Source organism: Lytechinus variegatus, chromosome 6 (genome assembly GCF_018143015.1).
Source record: "Lytechinus variegatus isolate NC3 chromosome 6, Lvar_3.0, whole genome shotgun sequence".
NCBI lineage: Eukaryota > Metazoa > Echinodermata > Echinoidea > Temnopleuroida > Toxopneustidae > Lytechinus > Lytechinus variegatus.
Window position 1 is genome coordinate 2,868,415 of NC_054745.1, and position 16,772 is coordinate 2,885,186.

Genomic DNA, 16,772 nt, shown 5'->3' on the forward strand with positions numbered 1-16,772 from the left:
TACGTGCAAATATAACAGTTGTAAATAAAATAAAATATATGCAAATACAAATCACATGAATATTTCAATTCATTCGAATGGATTTCTAAATATACACATGTCTAATGAAATAAAACAACTATCATTCAACATTTCAAACATACGTGTAAACCTATTGTTCATTTTTGTAACCTATGCATATTTCACACTGCTTAGATGGGCAAAAGAAAAGGTTCTTCAAAAGTAGCAAACCCAAATCATGAAAATGCTTAAAAAATCTCTCAGATTCATAATTGATGGAAAAATGCATTTAATTTTGTTTTGTGCAACATGACATTCATCATTATGTGGTATTCATTTTTCATTTTTATAAAGCACATTATTTTTTTCATGATGGCGGTATTTATTTTGCAAATAATCACTATACAATACACTTTATCTAGTTAGCTGACAAGTAAAATATAACTCATACGTACCGCTTCCAACTTCCTCAAACAAGTATTTTATATACACTAAAATATGCAACACAAAAATGAGATACATTTTTGCCTACTACACGCTAAAATATAGAGCAATATGATAGGAAAACGAAACCTATATACGTATATTTAGTTATTTATATGAGGAAACCTGTAATTACAAACAAAATCAAAATAAAACTACTTACGATCAATTTCTGATAGTCGATCCTCCTTTACTTCTCTTGATATGGAATATACCATATTCCATTTTAGTAATGTTACATTAAAATATGGAGAAAAGTTCCAACTAGTGCAAAAACATAAGGTAACACAATGAAGTAAGTAGCTGCAGTTAGAAACAGAGAAAATTTCATTAAGTACGTACATGTCACTGGCGTAATGAGTCAAAGATTTTCAAGGCCAGATTGGCGTATCGAGGAAAATTTGTGACTTTATTAATACAAAACACATTTTGAAAATAGATTTTGACGTAATATTCTTTGGTTATAGCTTTCTGTACGTTATCACTATATTCCTAAATAATGACAATTGACCTTTTCATTGAAATAATGAAAACCGAGAGAGTGTAATAGCTTTATACGACAGTAATATCTATGATCCCCACTTGAATGATTTTATGTTTATACCCCCCCCCTTTCCAAAAGAAAAGAAGAAGAACAAATTCATAGAATCTGAATAATAACAACATCCGAAAGAAAGATCTTGTGCAGAACTAGTTGTGACGTGCATATGGAAATTTTCATTAAAAAGCAATCGTCCAAAAAGTGATCCCTTCAATTTCATTTCTAATACACACGTGTTCTGGATTTTAGTTCACCACTCCTACCATTGGTGGACACTATCTACTTTTGAGAAAGGAACGAAAACAGTATTAGTGTTATTTCTTTTTTGTGAATATTCGAGATTACATAATTTTCCTTTACAAATGTCATTAGAATTATGTAGGCTCATCAGCTGACAAGAGGCATGATTTAACCATTAATCCTCGGTTATTGATAATATACAATTTACGTAGATAATGATTCATTTGGTGGGGATTAAAGCAAAACGGCGCAAAAAGGCAGGTCAATGTGTTGCGTTGCTAGCCCTGATCGTATTATTTATCGTAACGTTTTTTATGTTAACTCAGCACTCAAATTAAGTTGAAGACACTAATAATCACTAATGTATTTGTTTTAGTCTTGCAGAAGAACATACGTTACACTGCTATCAATGATTATTCTGATCCTCGTTTCTATCTATCACCTATTCGAATGTTAAAATCTATGTCAAGAAAAGGCTGCTGCACACTGCAATCAATATTTGTAGACACAGTGTCGTCAGACCTGACAATTTAGCTTGATCTGCTGAGCTAGAAGGCATAAAACCTTCAGTTGACAGATCATGATCAATGTTCAATGAATCATCGATCACTGGGGGAAGAACAGTGCTAGAGATAGGTGAGAGGATTTGTTCAGGATAGCGAAAGATTGAATGGTCGCATGTCTCCTGTGTTACATTTTTTGTGGTAAGATGGGAACAACAATGAACTTGGTCGGCAAGTGGAGGCAAAAATGTTGCCCTAATCAAATCGTCACTGTCCGTGTAGACAACTATCGGTGGAGTCCTTGAAAAATTTTGGTAACAACTGATTGTCACCTTGCCATTTTCAGCAGGAGCATGACATCGCACAACATGGTGCTTGCTCGCCTCTTCCCTGAGAAAATGGCATTTTACTTTTTTAGGTTGACTAAGCACATTGATTTCTGCTGTTCTTCTTAAGAAGACATGGTCATTGTGGTTCAGTAAAAAGTAAACCAATTCAATCCATCCCCCATCTTGGACAGAAACATTACGTATGTTCAGGATAGCAGAGAAAGTATCATCCAGGTGAAAACCTTCTACAGAAAACCTGGCTTCTTGATCTTGTTCCTTGAGACCTCCACTCATTAAGGAATGGGAAACTTGGGACTTACAACAGAATGGCTGCTCCTCGGTTAGATACCTGAACGTGTAATATGGAACAGCTGGTGGAGGACACTTGAGGTGGTCGAAGTTGATTGTTGCATTGGTACCTTCGATCAGGTTAAGAGTTTGGGTCGAGTTTGTAGCAAGGAACTGGGTTGATGCAGTCGCAGGTGCAATCATGACTCCCAAAATGAGTAGTGGAAATATCCATGCCAATAACGATACCCATGAAACCAGGAAAGTCTGAAGAAAAGAACATCGTAAGCAAATAATTACCGTTGGGGAGGTGATGGACAAACTATCACTTGCGAAGGAAAATGAATGTAGCTATCTTTTCGAAGCGGAGATGAGGAAAGATAGCGAGTACATCTAGATTGCCGAGGAAGTGAAGGTGTGCCTCGTCACCTGAAATATTTTTATTCCGCATCGAGAACCACTATGAACAAAGTAAATGATATCATTACGTCTTTATATAAAAAAAAATAAGAATCCTTGGAAGAAATATATCGGGAGGATAATGATTGTTTCATGCTAGCGAGTGCAAGTTTGTAAACTAGTGTGACCTCAAAAACAAATTACCGTCACAACAAAGCATAACAAAGGAGGGGCAATGCAGTTTGATCACACATTTTTTTTTACCGCTAGCGCCCATCTATATCTTGCGCGATTGTCAGTTGATGGAGAAAAAAGGCCAAACAATCGAGTGGTAATGAGCTGTTCATTTTGTTTTTACTCAAACTAATATATAACGCGTTATGAACCTATGAACTAAAATATCACTAAAACAAGAGGTCCATTACTGGGGAAACCGACTTCTGACCAGTCCTATAGCAAGATTCTTAGTATGTCGAATATAATTTTTTAACAATAATATAAAGCTTTCTTTTATAATAATGGAGGTTTACGGAACATATCATTTTTAATATGCTAGATCGAAAAGTCTTTTGCTATTTTTTTCATAATTGCTTGTAACTATTTTATTTTAAAGTATAACATGGATATGGAAATTAGGTACATGTAAGCCTGCTAGTGAACACGTAAAGTTTAGCAATCTTACCATTCTCGGTGTAAATGGTGTATCAGAAATCTGCTCAGATTGTTCTTTAGCCGCGGTGATGGGAGGTCTAATGAGAAAAGGTTAAACATTTACTGCAGTCCTATTATTGTTACATTTTTTTTAAATAAAAGGTGAAAATAACGTAATAATATTGTCATTTGCACATTGTCGATAGTCTTTGACTGACTTTGTTCTTAGTATTTCTAATTATGGAAGCGGCTCATAGTAATATTTTTCACTTTATTAACTCAACATCATGGTATAATTCTCCCTTATCATATGAAATCATTTCCCATTTCGTATACTTGTAATTTGTATGTTATCCATGTAATATAATATTCTATATGAGCCCTTGGTATTTTCTGCAATTAAAACTTTCCTCATCATTCAGATAAGCATTGAGTTCATGTGAGGAAGATCAACCAAACAATTCAAATACATGCCATTTGGGTTTACCTATATTCTTTGGTATCTGATGAGCTTGATTCACCTACTAATACCGAAGAGTTGGTGGTAGGGTTCATTATCTGTAATTCAAATAGATTAACATTGGTAAATACTTAAAGGACAAGTTCACCCAAGAAAGGGTTAAATTGAATAAAGGGGAACGATCCAACAAGTATAACATTGAAAATCTCATCAAAATCGGATGTAAAATAAGAAAGTTATGATATTCCAAAGTTCGTTTCACAAAGCAGTTATATGCACATCCTGGTCGGTATGCAAATGAGGGGACTGATTACATCACTCACTCATATTCATTCTGTATATCTCTGTATGAAATATGAAATAGTGTAATTTTCTTTTTGCTGTCATGTGAAACTGACTTTTATTCCTCTCAACATGTAAAAGTTAAAGTCACATCGGTAGAAATTGATATATTGTAAAATTGAAAAAAAAAAATAGTGAGGGACATCATCGACTCTCTCATCTCCATATCATTGAGTTCGGCAGATAACTGTTTTTCGAAAAATCGGCAAAATTTAAAATTTCATAACTTTCTTATTTTTACATCCGATTTTGCTTAAATTTTCAGCGTTATGCCTCTTTGATTTTTCTCTATTGATTCAAATCAACATTTTTTTGGAGCGGACTTGACCTTTAAAATTTTGGAGAAAAGCAATTTCATTTTTTTTTGAAAGTGGAAGGTATAGAGCAGCAATTTTCATTCATAAACATTTGCAAGTTAAAAAATAAATCTAATAATCCTTTGTGGGCCAACGTTCTCATATACACATACAATATATGATATGCATATATAAATATATATATATATATTATGCATATATATATAAGGCTTTATTAAATGCCGTAGAAAAAAAATTGTAGGTATTTAAATGGAGCGTATAGCTCCCAAACAATGTAAGGCACAATCATCCTATTCGTCAATGCCCATGATAGCTACAGTTGAGGCCAGAAGTTTACATACACTGAGGAAATAAAAAAAATGTTGACACTTGACAAACATCATAACATTTACTGTATCTTGTACATATTTGTGCTATCATGACAAATTTGATATCAAACAAATGAGTATGTCATGTCTCTTCATCACATTATTTTGCCATTAGGAGCTGAACAATATTTATATGCCACCCCCCCCCCATATCTTCATGTTTTATACACATTAATAATAGAAAGAGGACACAAACATTTAATATTTATGCAGATTACTTCTCTGCACAAGCATTTCAGATTACATTTTTTTGTTTAGTGGTGACATACAGTATCATGATAGAACACTTAATATAAATTGTAGATTTGAAATTTATTTATACATGTACATCTATGAAACGATGTTTGAATTATAATTACAAACAATGAATAAATTTGCCACGAATATTACTTTTTTTTCAAAGAAAATTCCACCAAAAATATAATTCAATACCAACGGCATTCTAATCATGTCAAAGAGCTGAATATGCTCACTCATTTACCAAATTCATCATGGTAGTATTTATATTTATGAAGATATAGTAAATTTTACGATGTTTGGTAAGCGAACAAATTTCACTGAATTCCATGGGTGCATGCAAACGTTTGGCTTCAACTGTTTTATATACATGTATATATATATATATATATATATATATATATATATATATATATATATATATATATATATATATATATACACTGTAAAATATGGAGTGTTGTTATAGCACTTAAAGTGCTTGTATAGTGACTGCACTACGAGTGCTGATTTTCTAGTTCAAATTTCAACTAAAAAATCAGCACTCGTAGTGCAGTCACTATACAAGCACTGTTAGTGCTAAATTAGCATTTCATTTTTAACAGTGTATGTATGTACATATATATATATATATATATATATATTAAAGTGAAATTAAAAATGTGATGAAAAAGTGGAAAATAAAAATAGTATTTTATCAAGAATAATTGTTTCATTTGCATTACCTTGGTCTCATAACACTCCATTGACCTTTTTGCGTTTCGAACGAACAGCTGCAAAACGCCATCTATCCAATAATAAATTCAGATGTTAAAAAAAGTAAATCAAGCTTTCCAATATAAAAAAATGGAATATTTCAGTGTATACCATTCTATTATTATCATTATTATCATCATCATTTGTTTTGGTGTCTCCTGTGCCTTTGAGACGAAAAGCGAACTGAATCACTATGACCCGCAGGTCTCTCCTCCCGATATAAGTGATAGGGGGAATACAGGTGGACCACTACCAGGCGCGGATCCAGGATTTCGTAGGGAGGGGGGCCCAAATTCGACCTGATTTTGGCGCCCCTGTGTACTTTTCGTAAAAAAACGGCCCCTACCTCCCCCAGGCAATCATAAGTGCCTTAAATGCATGTTAAATTATCTTATTTCATAGACACATGAATCAGGGGTGGATCCAGTCTTCGCCAATAAAGGGGCCCGGAAATATTTTTTCTGCCATATTTTCCCCGATCGGCCGCTCGAAGATGTTTTTTTTTTCGTTTGTTTCTTTGAAGGAGGTATAGTCCTATAAGTCACTTCTTATAGCTTTATTCTTTAAATCAAAATAAATGTGTAATTTCACAATCCTTATTTTATAATGCCTGCGCGAAGCGCGAGCATTTTTTTTTAAATTGTATGTATTTTTCTAAAATTTGAACATTCTGAAAAAAAGATGTGCCTGCAATACTACGAACGCGAGTAGACTTTTTTGCTAAACGTTTTGAACTGATCGGAAAGGTAGGCCTACCAGTCCTGTTAAAGACTGCATACAGTTAGCCATGAAGACGTTATATATTCAGACAATCAAATAATGCGAGCGCGAAGCGCGAGCTGAAAATTTTTGACATTTCTACATAAAGAATGGAAAACTTTAATCAGTTTCTGTAATCATGAACAGGATAGCTATACAGTATAACTAAACAATTGATGCGAGCGCGAAGTGCGAGCGGAAAAATTCTAGATTTAGATCTAGAACGGGACACTCTATTCATGTTTCCTAAATCATGAAAAAGATGAGTAAGAGGGGATCTTCCTACATTAATAATGCGAGCGCAAAGCGCGAGCAAAAAATGTTTGTATACGTTTTGAACTGATCGAAAAGTGCCTTTTAAGGACTGCTTGCATTTAACCATGAAGACATTACATATTTCATCAATCAAATAATGCGAGCGCGAAGCGCGAGCTGAAAATTGTCGACATTTCTAGTTCTAGACCTAGAACGGGACACTCTATTCACGTTTCCTAAATCATGAAAAAGATGAGTAAGAGGGGATCTTCCTACATTAATAATGCGAGCGCAAAGCGCGAGCAGAAAATGTTTGTATACGTTTTGAACTGAATGAAAAGTGCCTTTTAAGGACTGCTTGCATTTAGCCATGAAGACATTACATATTTCATCAATTAAATAATGCGAGCGCGAAGCGCGAGCTGAAAATTTTTGACATTTCTACATAAAGAATGGAAAACTTTAATACAATTTCACAAAAAATCCATTATTCCATAAACTAAAGACTGTAACAGTATTTGACATAAATACACTGCAAAGTTTACTACTTATGTTTAAGTACGTAAATAACATGCTCCCATCTACCTTCATCTAGAAAAATTATAGATTGAGACCTAGAACGGGACACTCTATTCATGTTTCCTAAATCATAGAGGGGATCTTCCTACATTAATAATGCGAGCGCAAAGCGCGAGCAGAAAATATTTGTACACGTTTTGAACTAATCGAAAAGTGCCTTTTAAGGACTTCTTGCATTTAGCCATAAAGACATTACATATTTCACAATCAAATAAATACGAGCGCGAAGCGCGAGCTGAAAATTTTTGACATTTCCACATAAAGAATGGAAAACTTTAATCAGTTTTTATAATCATGAACAGGATAGCTATATAACTAAACAATTGATGCGAGCGCGAAGTGCGAGCGGAAAAATTCTAGTTTTAGACCTAGAACGGGACATTCTATTCATGTTTACTAAATCATGAAAAAGATGATTAAGAGGGGATCTTCCTACATTAATAATGAGAGCGCAATGCGCGGGCAAAAAATGTTTATATACATGTACGTGTTGAACTGATCGAAAAGTGCCTTTTAAGGACTGCTTGCATTTAGCCATGAAGACATTACTTATTTCACAATCAAATTATGCGAGCGCGAAGCGCGAGCGTAAAAAATCCAGATTTCGACCTTGAATGGGAAACTCTATTCATGTTTTGTAAATCATGAACGGGATGAGAAAGAGGATCATCCTACATTAATAATAAGAGCACAAAGGGCGAGCAGAGTTTTTTGATATTGTGATCTGAATGTGGATAACTGAATGAAAATGCGCGCGTGTGTTTCAGATTTAGACCTAGAATCTAGGCATTCTAAACAATCTTTTATCATGAAAATAAAAGCGAGCGAAGCGCGAGCTTAAAATATTTGATATTCCGATCTGATATTTCAGGAAACTTGTAAGTTGGATATAAATCGCACATGATAAAGAGCTGATATGTTTCATTATTACTTTAATTTTGAGACATAGGACCTTGACATCATTAGGACTTGTTATTATTTAATATGATGACTATATATCTTCCTATTCATCTTGCTAAGCGCGAAATAAAACAAAAGTGACAATTCAATTATTAAATTGATATCTTAGTATTAATGCATAATGAGGGCGCAGAATCTGATGATATTATGACCTGAACACTGAGCATTTCAATCACCTTTTTTTCATGAATAGGACGCATCATTAATTAGTTGATATATTTTTAACCATTAATGCGAGCGCAAATCGCGAGCCGAAATTTTTGATAAACTGTCATGAAAAGGGGATTTTAAGTAGTTTGTTATATAATCAATATTGAGACATACATAACCCGCCAATCAAAAATGCAAGCATAGCAGCGCTAGCTGATGCGTTTTGACAATCAGACCTGAAAAGGGATATTTTAAAAACTTTATGGAATACATGAAAATAATAGGTACCTGATAAATCAAAATTCGCAAACGCGCAGCGCAATTGGAAAATGTTAATATTCAGACCATACATGTAAAACTGACATTTTTACAGAGCATTTTTTTTAAATCAATATGTAAAATCACAGGCGCGGATCCAGGATTTCTTAGGGGGCCCTAATTTCAAGTCAAGTAATAATCGTGCCGAAATATTGACTACCATTGCCGAATGGGTAATGTCTAGTTCAGTTACTTCTCACAGAATCCTCTCTTGCATTGTAGGCATTCTTTGTTCTTGTGGGTGCTCCCATTATTTTTTTTCTTTTCTACTTTTTGCTTCAGGGGTTGAAAAATCTTACGGGGATGACGCCCCTGTATCGCCGCGTATGAAAACTGGTTGTGCGATAACTAAATTGCATATTCTGCATGAAAGAAAATTAATATTTTATTTTGGGTAAGATATTCTTGAAAAAGATATGAATTTACATGTTTTTTATTATATAGTTGAGGTAGATTCAGTAGTCAGCACTCAGCATTTACTAATTGGGAGTGCACTGCCTACTTAGATCTGTAAGTGTTTCGATATAATTTATCATATAATCTTTTGTTATTCGCTTGAAATCCATTCAAAACTGTGAGTTGTCTTGTCAATCCTAATCAGCAAACATTGGCTCTTCCGCTCTTGCAACAATCATATAAAGTATCAAAAGATTAAGTATCTTATAATCTTGCTAAAATTTTATATACTCCAAATAGATTTTCAAAAGAAACAGAATGCGTGTAAACGGTGTATATAAAAGGTGTCGTATCATCAACTGTATATAGCTGTCTTTTACGCATTACTACATGAAACAAAAACGATATAAACCATAGAGTTATTACAGTTATTTGAGTATTTGACGATTCGTCAAAAAATTAAAAAACGCATCCCAAACTTTCACCATTACAATGAAAGTATCATTTATTCTTTTACATATTGCACACTAAGAAATAAAGGTTCCAAATTGAACCCCGAAAGGTTCACGCAAAATCAGCACCCTATGTGTTCAAAAATTGAACCCGGGGTTGGGGTTCAATTTTGCACCCTGCGGGTTCAAAACTGCACCCGTAAATTTCGAATTGAACCCCTAGGGGTGCAATATTGAACCCGCAGGGTGCAAAAATGAACCCCAAATCAGGGGTTCAATTTTTGAACCCATAGGGTGCCTATTTTGCATCAACCTTTCGGGGTTCAATTCTGAACATTTATTTCTTAGTGTGTGCAAGTAAACTTCAACATTTCTGTAAATAATATCTATCAATATATCCATCAGTGTTGTAGTCAAGGCCAAGGCTTTAATACCCAATACCAAGGCTTCAATCCCCAAGGCCAAAGCCTAAAAACCTCAAGGCCAAGGCATTTCAAACTTTCAATATATGGAACAATGAGTCAACAACAAGGCGGCAGTTCGAATATCAGTTCGGCGCCTCTACATCTAGGTCTATCATCAATTTGCCCCCCCCCCCTTCGAACATCACTTTGGCATCCCTTCTAACTCAATTTGCCTTCCCTAGTTCGAATTTCATTTCGCCCCCCTAGCTCGAGTATCAATTTTGCGCCCCCCTAGTTTGAACATCAATTCGGCGCCCCCTAGTTTGAGTATCAATTTGGCACCCCCTACCTCGAAAATCGATTCGGCCCCCTCCCTAGTTCGAGTATCAATTTGGCGCCCCACTTCGGACATCATTTCGGCGCCCTCCTAGTTCGAATATCATTTCGGCGCCCCTACATGTAGGTCGATTATCAATTTGCCCCCCCCCCCCCCCCCGTTCGAACATCAATTCGGCCCCAGTTCGAACATCATTTTGGCATTCCTTCGAACTCAATTTGCCTTCCCTAGTTCGAATATTATTTCGCCCCCCTAGTTTGAGTATCAATTTGGCGCCCCTACCTCGAACATCGATACGGCCCCCCTCCCTAGTTCGAGTATCAATTTGCCGCCCACACTTCGAACATCATTTCGGCGCCCTCCTAATTCGAATATCAATTCGGCGCCCCTACATGTAAGTCCAACATCAATTTGGCGCCCCTAGTTGAATATTAATTTGGCGCCCCTACATGTAGGGCGATCATCACCTCGCCCCCCCCCCCGTTCGAACATTAATTCGGCCCCTAGTTTGAACACCATTTCGGCATCCCTTCGAACTCAATTTGCCTTCCCTAGTTCGAATATCATCCCCCCCCCCCTAGCTCGAGTATCAATTTTGCGCCCCCCTAGTTCGAACATCAATTCGGCGCTCCCCTAGTTTGAGTATCAATTGGCGCCCCTAGCTCGAACATCGATTCGGCCCCCTCCCCAGATCGAGTATTAATTTGGCGCCCCCAGTTCAAACATCATTTTAACATCCCTTCGAACATCATTTCGGCGCCCTCCTAGTTCGAATATCAATTCGGCGCTCCTACATGTAGGTCCAACATCAATTCAGCGCCCCAACATGTAGGTCGATCATCACTTCGCCCCCCCCCCGTTCGAACATTAATTCGGCCCCCAGTTCGAACATAATTTTGGCATCCCTTCGAACATCATTTCGGCGCCCTCCTAGTTCGAATATCGATTCGGCGCCCCTACATGTAGGTCCAACATCAATTTGGCGCCCCTAGTTCGAATTTTCCCCCCTTTTTCTTCTTTTCTTTCCCCTCTCTTTTTTTTCTTTCCTCCCTCTTCCTCTCTCTCCTTTTCTTTCCCCTCTTCCTCTTTCCCCCCTCCCCTCCCTTTTCTTCTCTTCCTTTCCCTTTTCTTCCCCCTTCTCTCTCTTTTTTCCTCTTCTTTCTTCCCTCTTCCTCTCTTTCCTTTTTTTTTTCTCCTTTTCCTCTCTTCCCCCCTCTTCCTCTTTTTTTCTCCCTCTCCCTCCCTTTTTCTTCTCTTCCTTCCCCCTCTTCTCCTTCTTTCCCCTCTTCTTCTCTTTTTTTTCTTTCCCTTCTTCTTTTCTTTCCCCTCTTTTTTTTTCTCTTCTTTCTTCCTCTCCTCCCTTTTTTTTTCCTCTTTTTCCTCCTTTTCTTTCCTTTTTTCTCTCTCTCTTTTTCTTCTCTTCCTTTCCCTCTTCCCCTCTCTCTCTTTTTTTCTCCTTTTCCTTTCCCTCTCTTTATCCTTCTCTTTCTTTCCCCTTTACCTCTCTCTTTCCTTCCCTTCCTTCCCCCTCTTCCCCTTTTTCCTCTTTTCTTTCCCCCTCTCCTCTCTCTTTCCCCCTCTCCCTCTCTCTTTTCCCCTCTCCTCTCTCTTTTTTTCCTTTTTCTTCCCCCCTTTTCCTCTCTTTTTTTTCTTCCTTTCTTCTTTTCTTTCCCCTCTCCCCTCTTTTTCTCTTTCTTTCCCTCTCTCTTTTTTTAGCCGAAAGAGGGGGGGGGGCAAGGCCCCCTCGGCCCCCCCATGGATCCGCGCCTGCACACCGGGGCTTCTGTTTTACGAATATTGCAGTGGGTTTTTAACGTGCAAAGGTGATTAATCTCCTCTACACGGGGCCTCAATTTAACGTCCTATCCGAGGGACGGAGTGTTTTCCATTGCAGCATAGCTTGCATCTATGAAACATGGGAAAGACGTTTACACCCAACCAACAGTCTTTGGTTCGACGGGCAGACGCGTTACCGACTGAGCCCACAACGCTCATATTTGATACTCAAATAAAAAGGATTTTTTTCAATAAGTATATTGAAAAATACAGATGATGACGAATTGAACATTTTAAGAGCCGTGGTTCAACAGAGCACCATGCATTTATTGAAAGTACAACATTAAACCTTTCAGCTTTTTAGATAATTTTTTACTATTAATTCAATATTCATGCCAAAAGCGGAATCTCATCTACAATTTGAAAAATTTCATTTCTAATTAATGAAACTACTCTATGTTTATGTATTTTCGTATTGTATAATTTTTTGCATGTTTTTTTTTAATTTTCACGTACTGAATGTAAGTTCTACCGTAGTGGAATAAATACAATGCAACACAAGCCAACAACATAGCAAATCGTTAACGCATGGCAGATTACGAACAATGCATGTATATTGAGGCATATCAGACATGTCAGAAACGATCTGCAGAAGCGCAAGCTGTAAAATTGGGACATTTTGAACATTGACATTTTAGGCACTTTTGTAATCATATACAGGATAAGTATATAACTAAACATTTCATGCAAGCGCGAAGGGCGAGCGAAAAAATAGCCTTAAAATGGGACAAATTATTCATGTATCGTAAATCACAACAACAACAAGATTTTTTTTATGTTCTGACATGAAACTGAATAATTCAAGCACCTTTTGAATAAAGTACTGCGTGTTTTCGAGATTTAGAATCTGGGCATTCTAGACGTATTTATATTATGAAAATCAATAAAGTGCAAGCGCGAGCTATAAAATTGATAGCGATTTGAAGAGGGTCAATTTAAGCACTATTTCAAGCATCGTGAAGTGAACGAGAAACGCGAGAGCCGATTATTTTATCATTATTTAGACCAAGCACCCGGAGAAATTTAAGGACCATTTGTCATTATATGAAAATTACTATTTTCCTATCCCTCTTCCAAAGCGCGAGATAAAACTTGTCGATATTATATTCGGAAAAAAAGGAGACAATTTCATTGTAGGGAATTCATGAAACTGTTACTATAAATATTTACCTATTTGCTAGTAATAATGAGAGCTCGAGATATGATGATATTAAAAAAGTACATTTTAATCATTTCTAAAATATTCTTTTACGGCCTAATTGTGCACATTATGGTTATCCTCTATGCACAGCTAATCGGTCGTTAATTGAGTGCAGAAGACCCATGTGCGAGATAATAACTTGATGCGCGCGCTGTTGCGGTAGCGTGGTTTACGTACATGACTGAAACTAACAGATTGCAGTGCCACTGCAAATAGGCCTTGGATCGGTCCGGCCGTTACGAGGATTTAAATTAGACATGTTTTTTATACCTCCTTCGAACTTTTCTTTCTCTTCAGCGTTTGTCTCAAGTCAAAAACACTATATTTTGGTTGCCAAAAAATAGGGGTCCAGGGCCGGCTCGCGCCCCCCCCCCTCCCCCGTTGGATCCTAGCTCACCTGGTTGTCGTATTATGAACCAATCTTTTCCCATTTTTCTGCGGAGTCTGATTTTGACATTCAGTTAAACTAAAAAAAGTCGTCTTTCTACTTAAAGGGGAATCCAGCCTTGGCCATAAAATGTTGTGTTGGGAAGAAGAAAAATAAATTAAACAGAATGGCGAAAGTTTGAAAGAAATCGGACAAGCGATAAGAAAGTTATAGCTGCTTTAAAATTGAGATCACTAATAGTATGTAAATTTCAAATTGGCAACTGGGTAAGTAAATTATGACAAAGGGCAAGGACAACTTTCCCATAGGCCATGTACTTTATTATCAGGGATTTGTGGTTTTCTCCTAAGTACCTATTCCCCTGGGGCAGTAATCTAGATATAACCCATGTAGTATATTGTTTTATGTCCTCATATAAGAAAAATATAATTTGAAATAAAACTTTTAGGAAAAATGACATTTTAGCCATAATATGTATTGGAGTACATGAAAGAGTAGTCCTTGCCTTACATCACTATGACATCCAATATGCGGCCAATTTGAAGTCTCCATGGGTATAGTGATTACCAATATTTACAACTTTTAAAAATTCATAACTTTCTTGTTGTTTGTCCAATATTGTTCAAACTTTCACCTATTAACTTATCTGATTTTTCTTTTTCTTATAAAAACAAGTCTTTATTTGGGTTGGATTCCCCTTTAATGCATGATATGTTTGTCTCATACATGGGCGGAAATCCCAAGGGGGACAGGGGGAACGTGTCCCCCCTACTCAAAATAGTAGGGGGGTCACAATATCGAATGCCCCCCTACTATTTTTTGTCTTTTATGGTGGTAAGAAATACATCATTCTAAATCGAAATAAAAAAATGTATTTTGGGACGAGATGACGTCCCCCTTTTTTTGGCGGAGCAAAAAAAGAAAAAGGGAAAGGGGAAAAAAGGAGGAAAAAGAGAGAAGGAAAAGAAGAGAAGGACGACGAGTGCATAAAATAAGATGAGGGGAAGACTTGGAAAATAAAAATAATCTTTCGTACCACTATATAAAATTTTCGAGCTCGCATTGCCTTTTAGGTGATTTATATATGTTCAATATGGAGTTCGAATATCAAGTTTGGAAATATAAAAAACATATTTCACCTCGGAAATCGAACTTTCATTATTTTGTGTAATTTTGTGTAAAATTGTTTTTACAAAGTGCTCTGTAATAATGTCCTATTTATGGTCTGAATGTTAACATTTCCTGCTTGCGCTGCGCGCCCGCAAATTTTTATTTATCCCGTACATATTTTTTCGTGTATTTCATAAAGTTTTCAAAATATCCCTTTTCAGGTCTGATTGTCAAGACGCATCAGCTAGCGCACTGCACACTAGCATTTTGATTGGTGAGTTATATAAATGTTTTAATATTGATTATAACAGAGTGGCCCATTTTTAGGTCTAAGTCTCGGGGGAGATTTTTTTCTGCTTGCGCTTCGCGCTCGCATCAATCATTTAATTATGTAGCTATCCTATTCACGATTACAAAAAAATATAAAAATGTTCCATTCTTTCTTTAGAAAGTTCAATTTTTTCATCTCGCGCTTCGTATATAAAAATTTTCTGCGTTCGCTTTATTTGATTGTTAAATGCTACTTTAACAGGTATCTTTTCCATCAGTTCATTTCTGCTCGCGCTTTGCGTCCGTGTTAATTATTAAGTTGGATTCACACCGTTTTCAGGATAACAAACATTGCCCGGAATCACTTCAAATTTGTTGGGAAAAATACATAAAATTTCCAAAAAATTAACTCGCGCTTCGCGCTCGCATCAGATAAATAAGGATTAAGATATTATATATTAATTTATATGAATAAACCTAAGAAGTGACTATGAGGACTAAGCCTTCAAAGAAACAAACAAAATGATATTCTAGCTGCAGATCGGGGAAAATATGGCTGAAACAAATTTCCGCCCCCCCCCCCCATTTGCGAAGGCTGTATCCGTCCCTGTGTCCCCCTACCTTTTGGGAGAGATTTCCGCCCCTGGTCTCATATTCGGTATCAAAACAAATAAGTATAGATGAATGATACGATTATGTAAATACAAAGTCATAAATTATTTGCCTTCGAGAAAAAATACTTAGGAATGATGGTTTCGACAAAAATAGGAAAATTTAAATTAAAAAAGGCAATATTTCTCGTGTTTGGTGAATGAGGGAGGTGGATATAAAAAAACGTGCTGTTCTCTATTGCATTTGCCTTTGGAAAAATATAACTCATCAAAAAAGTTTGGAAATCTGTCTTTGACTGATAATCCCTCCTCGGTTCTCGTAAATATTGATCGTCGATTGATCCCAATTACTAGATCACTTAATTCTCTATAAAATGATATCCTACACAATGTGATTATGATTCACATGCACTCTAAAAAATGAAGTGCTAATTCAGCACTCACTGTGCTTGTATAGTCTGATAGTACTGGCACTACGAGTGCTTATTTTCTAGTTTAGATTTGAAATAGAAAATCAGCACTCGTAGTGCAGTCACTATACAAGCACTGTAAGTGCTAAATTAGCACTTTATTTTTTTACAGTGTGGAGGTGCAGAACCTAGAAATGTTGGGCAAGGTCAAAATTCAAAAGTTGGAAAATTTCACAATATTGAAAGTCACTGTTTCTTTTTTTCCGTGATGATGAATGAGTTTGTCGGTAATTTTTGTTGTTTTAATGCACATTTACATCAAGATTAACATGGAATCAAACACACCTCCGCACAAGCAAACCCATAACAAACAAACAAGCATGGGTATTTTAAACCATGACTCAAACCATGTTACATGTATC

The 16,772-nt window shown here is 36.3% G+C and overlaps 1 protein-coding gene across 1 annotated transcript; it reads right to left on the reverse strand.

The window, feature by feature from the left end:
• Positions 1-392: 392 nt before the first annotated feature.
• Positions 393-5,941, reverse strand: LOC121416446. Its single transcript, XM_041609941.1, has 4 exons — positions 5,884-5,941; positions 3,922-3,992; positions 3,466-3,532; positions 393-2,651 (listed from the first exon to the last, which is right to left on the reverse strand). Exons 1-4 carry the CDS (start codon positions 5,902-5,904, stop codon positions 1,725-1,727), a joined length of 1,086 nt encoding a protein of 361 aa, XP_041465875.1. The 5' UTR covers positions 5,905-5,941; the 3' UTR covers positions 393-1,724.
• Positions 5,942-16,772: the final 10,831 nt, after the last annotated feature.

Bases quoted from the DNA above. Each gene is read 5' to 3' on its own strand.
- LOC121416446 (XM_041609941.1), bottom strand. From the start codon at position 5,904: ATGGAGTGTTATGAGACCAAG. The intron at 3,993-5,883 runs GTAATGCAAATG...TTTGAATTACAG, and splicing joins TGGAGTGTTATGAGACCAAG to ATAATGAACCCTACCACCAA. The intron at 3,533-3,921 runs GTAAACCCAAAT...TTTTCTCATTAG, and splicing joins TCAGATACCAAAGAATATAG to ACCTCCCATCACCGCGGCTA.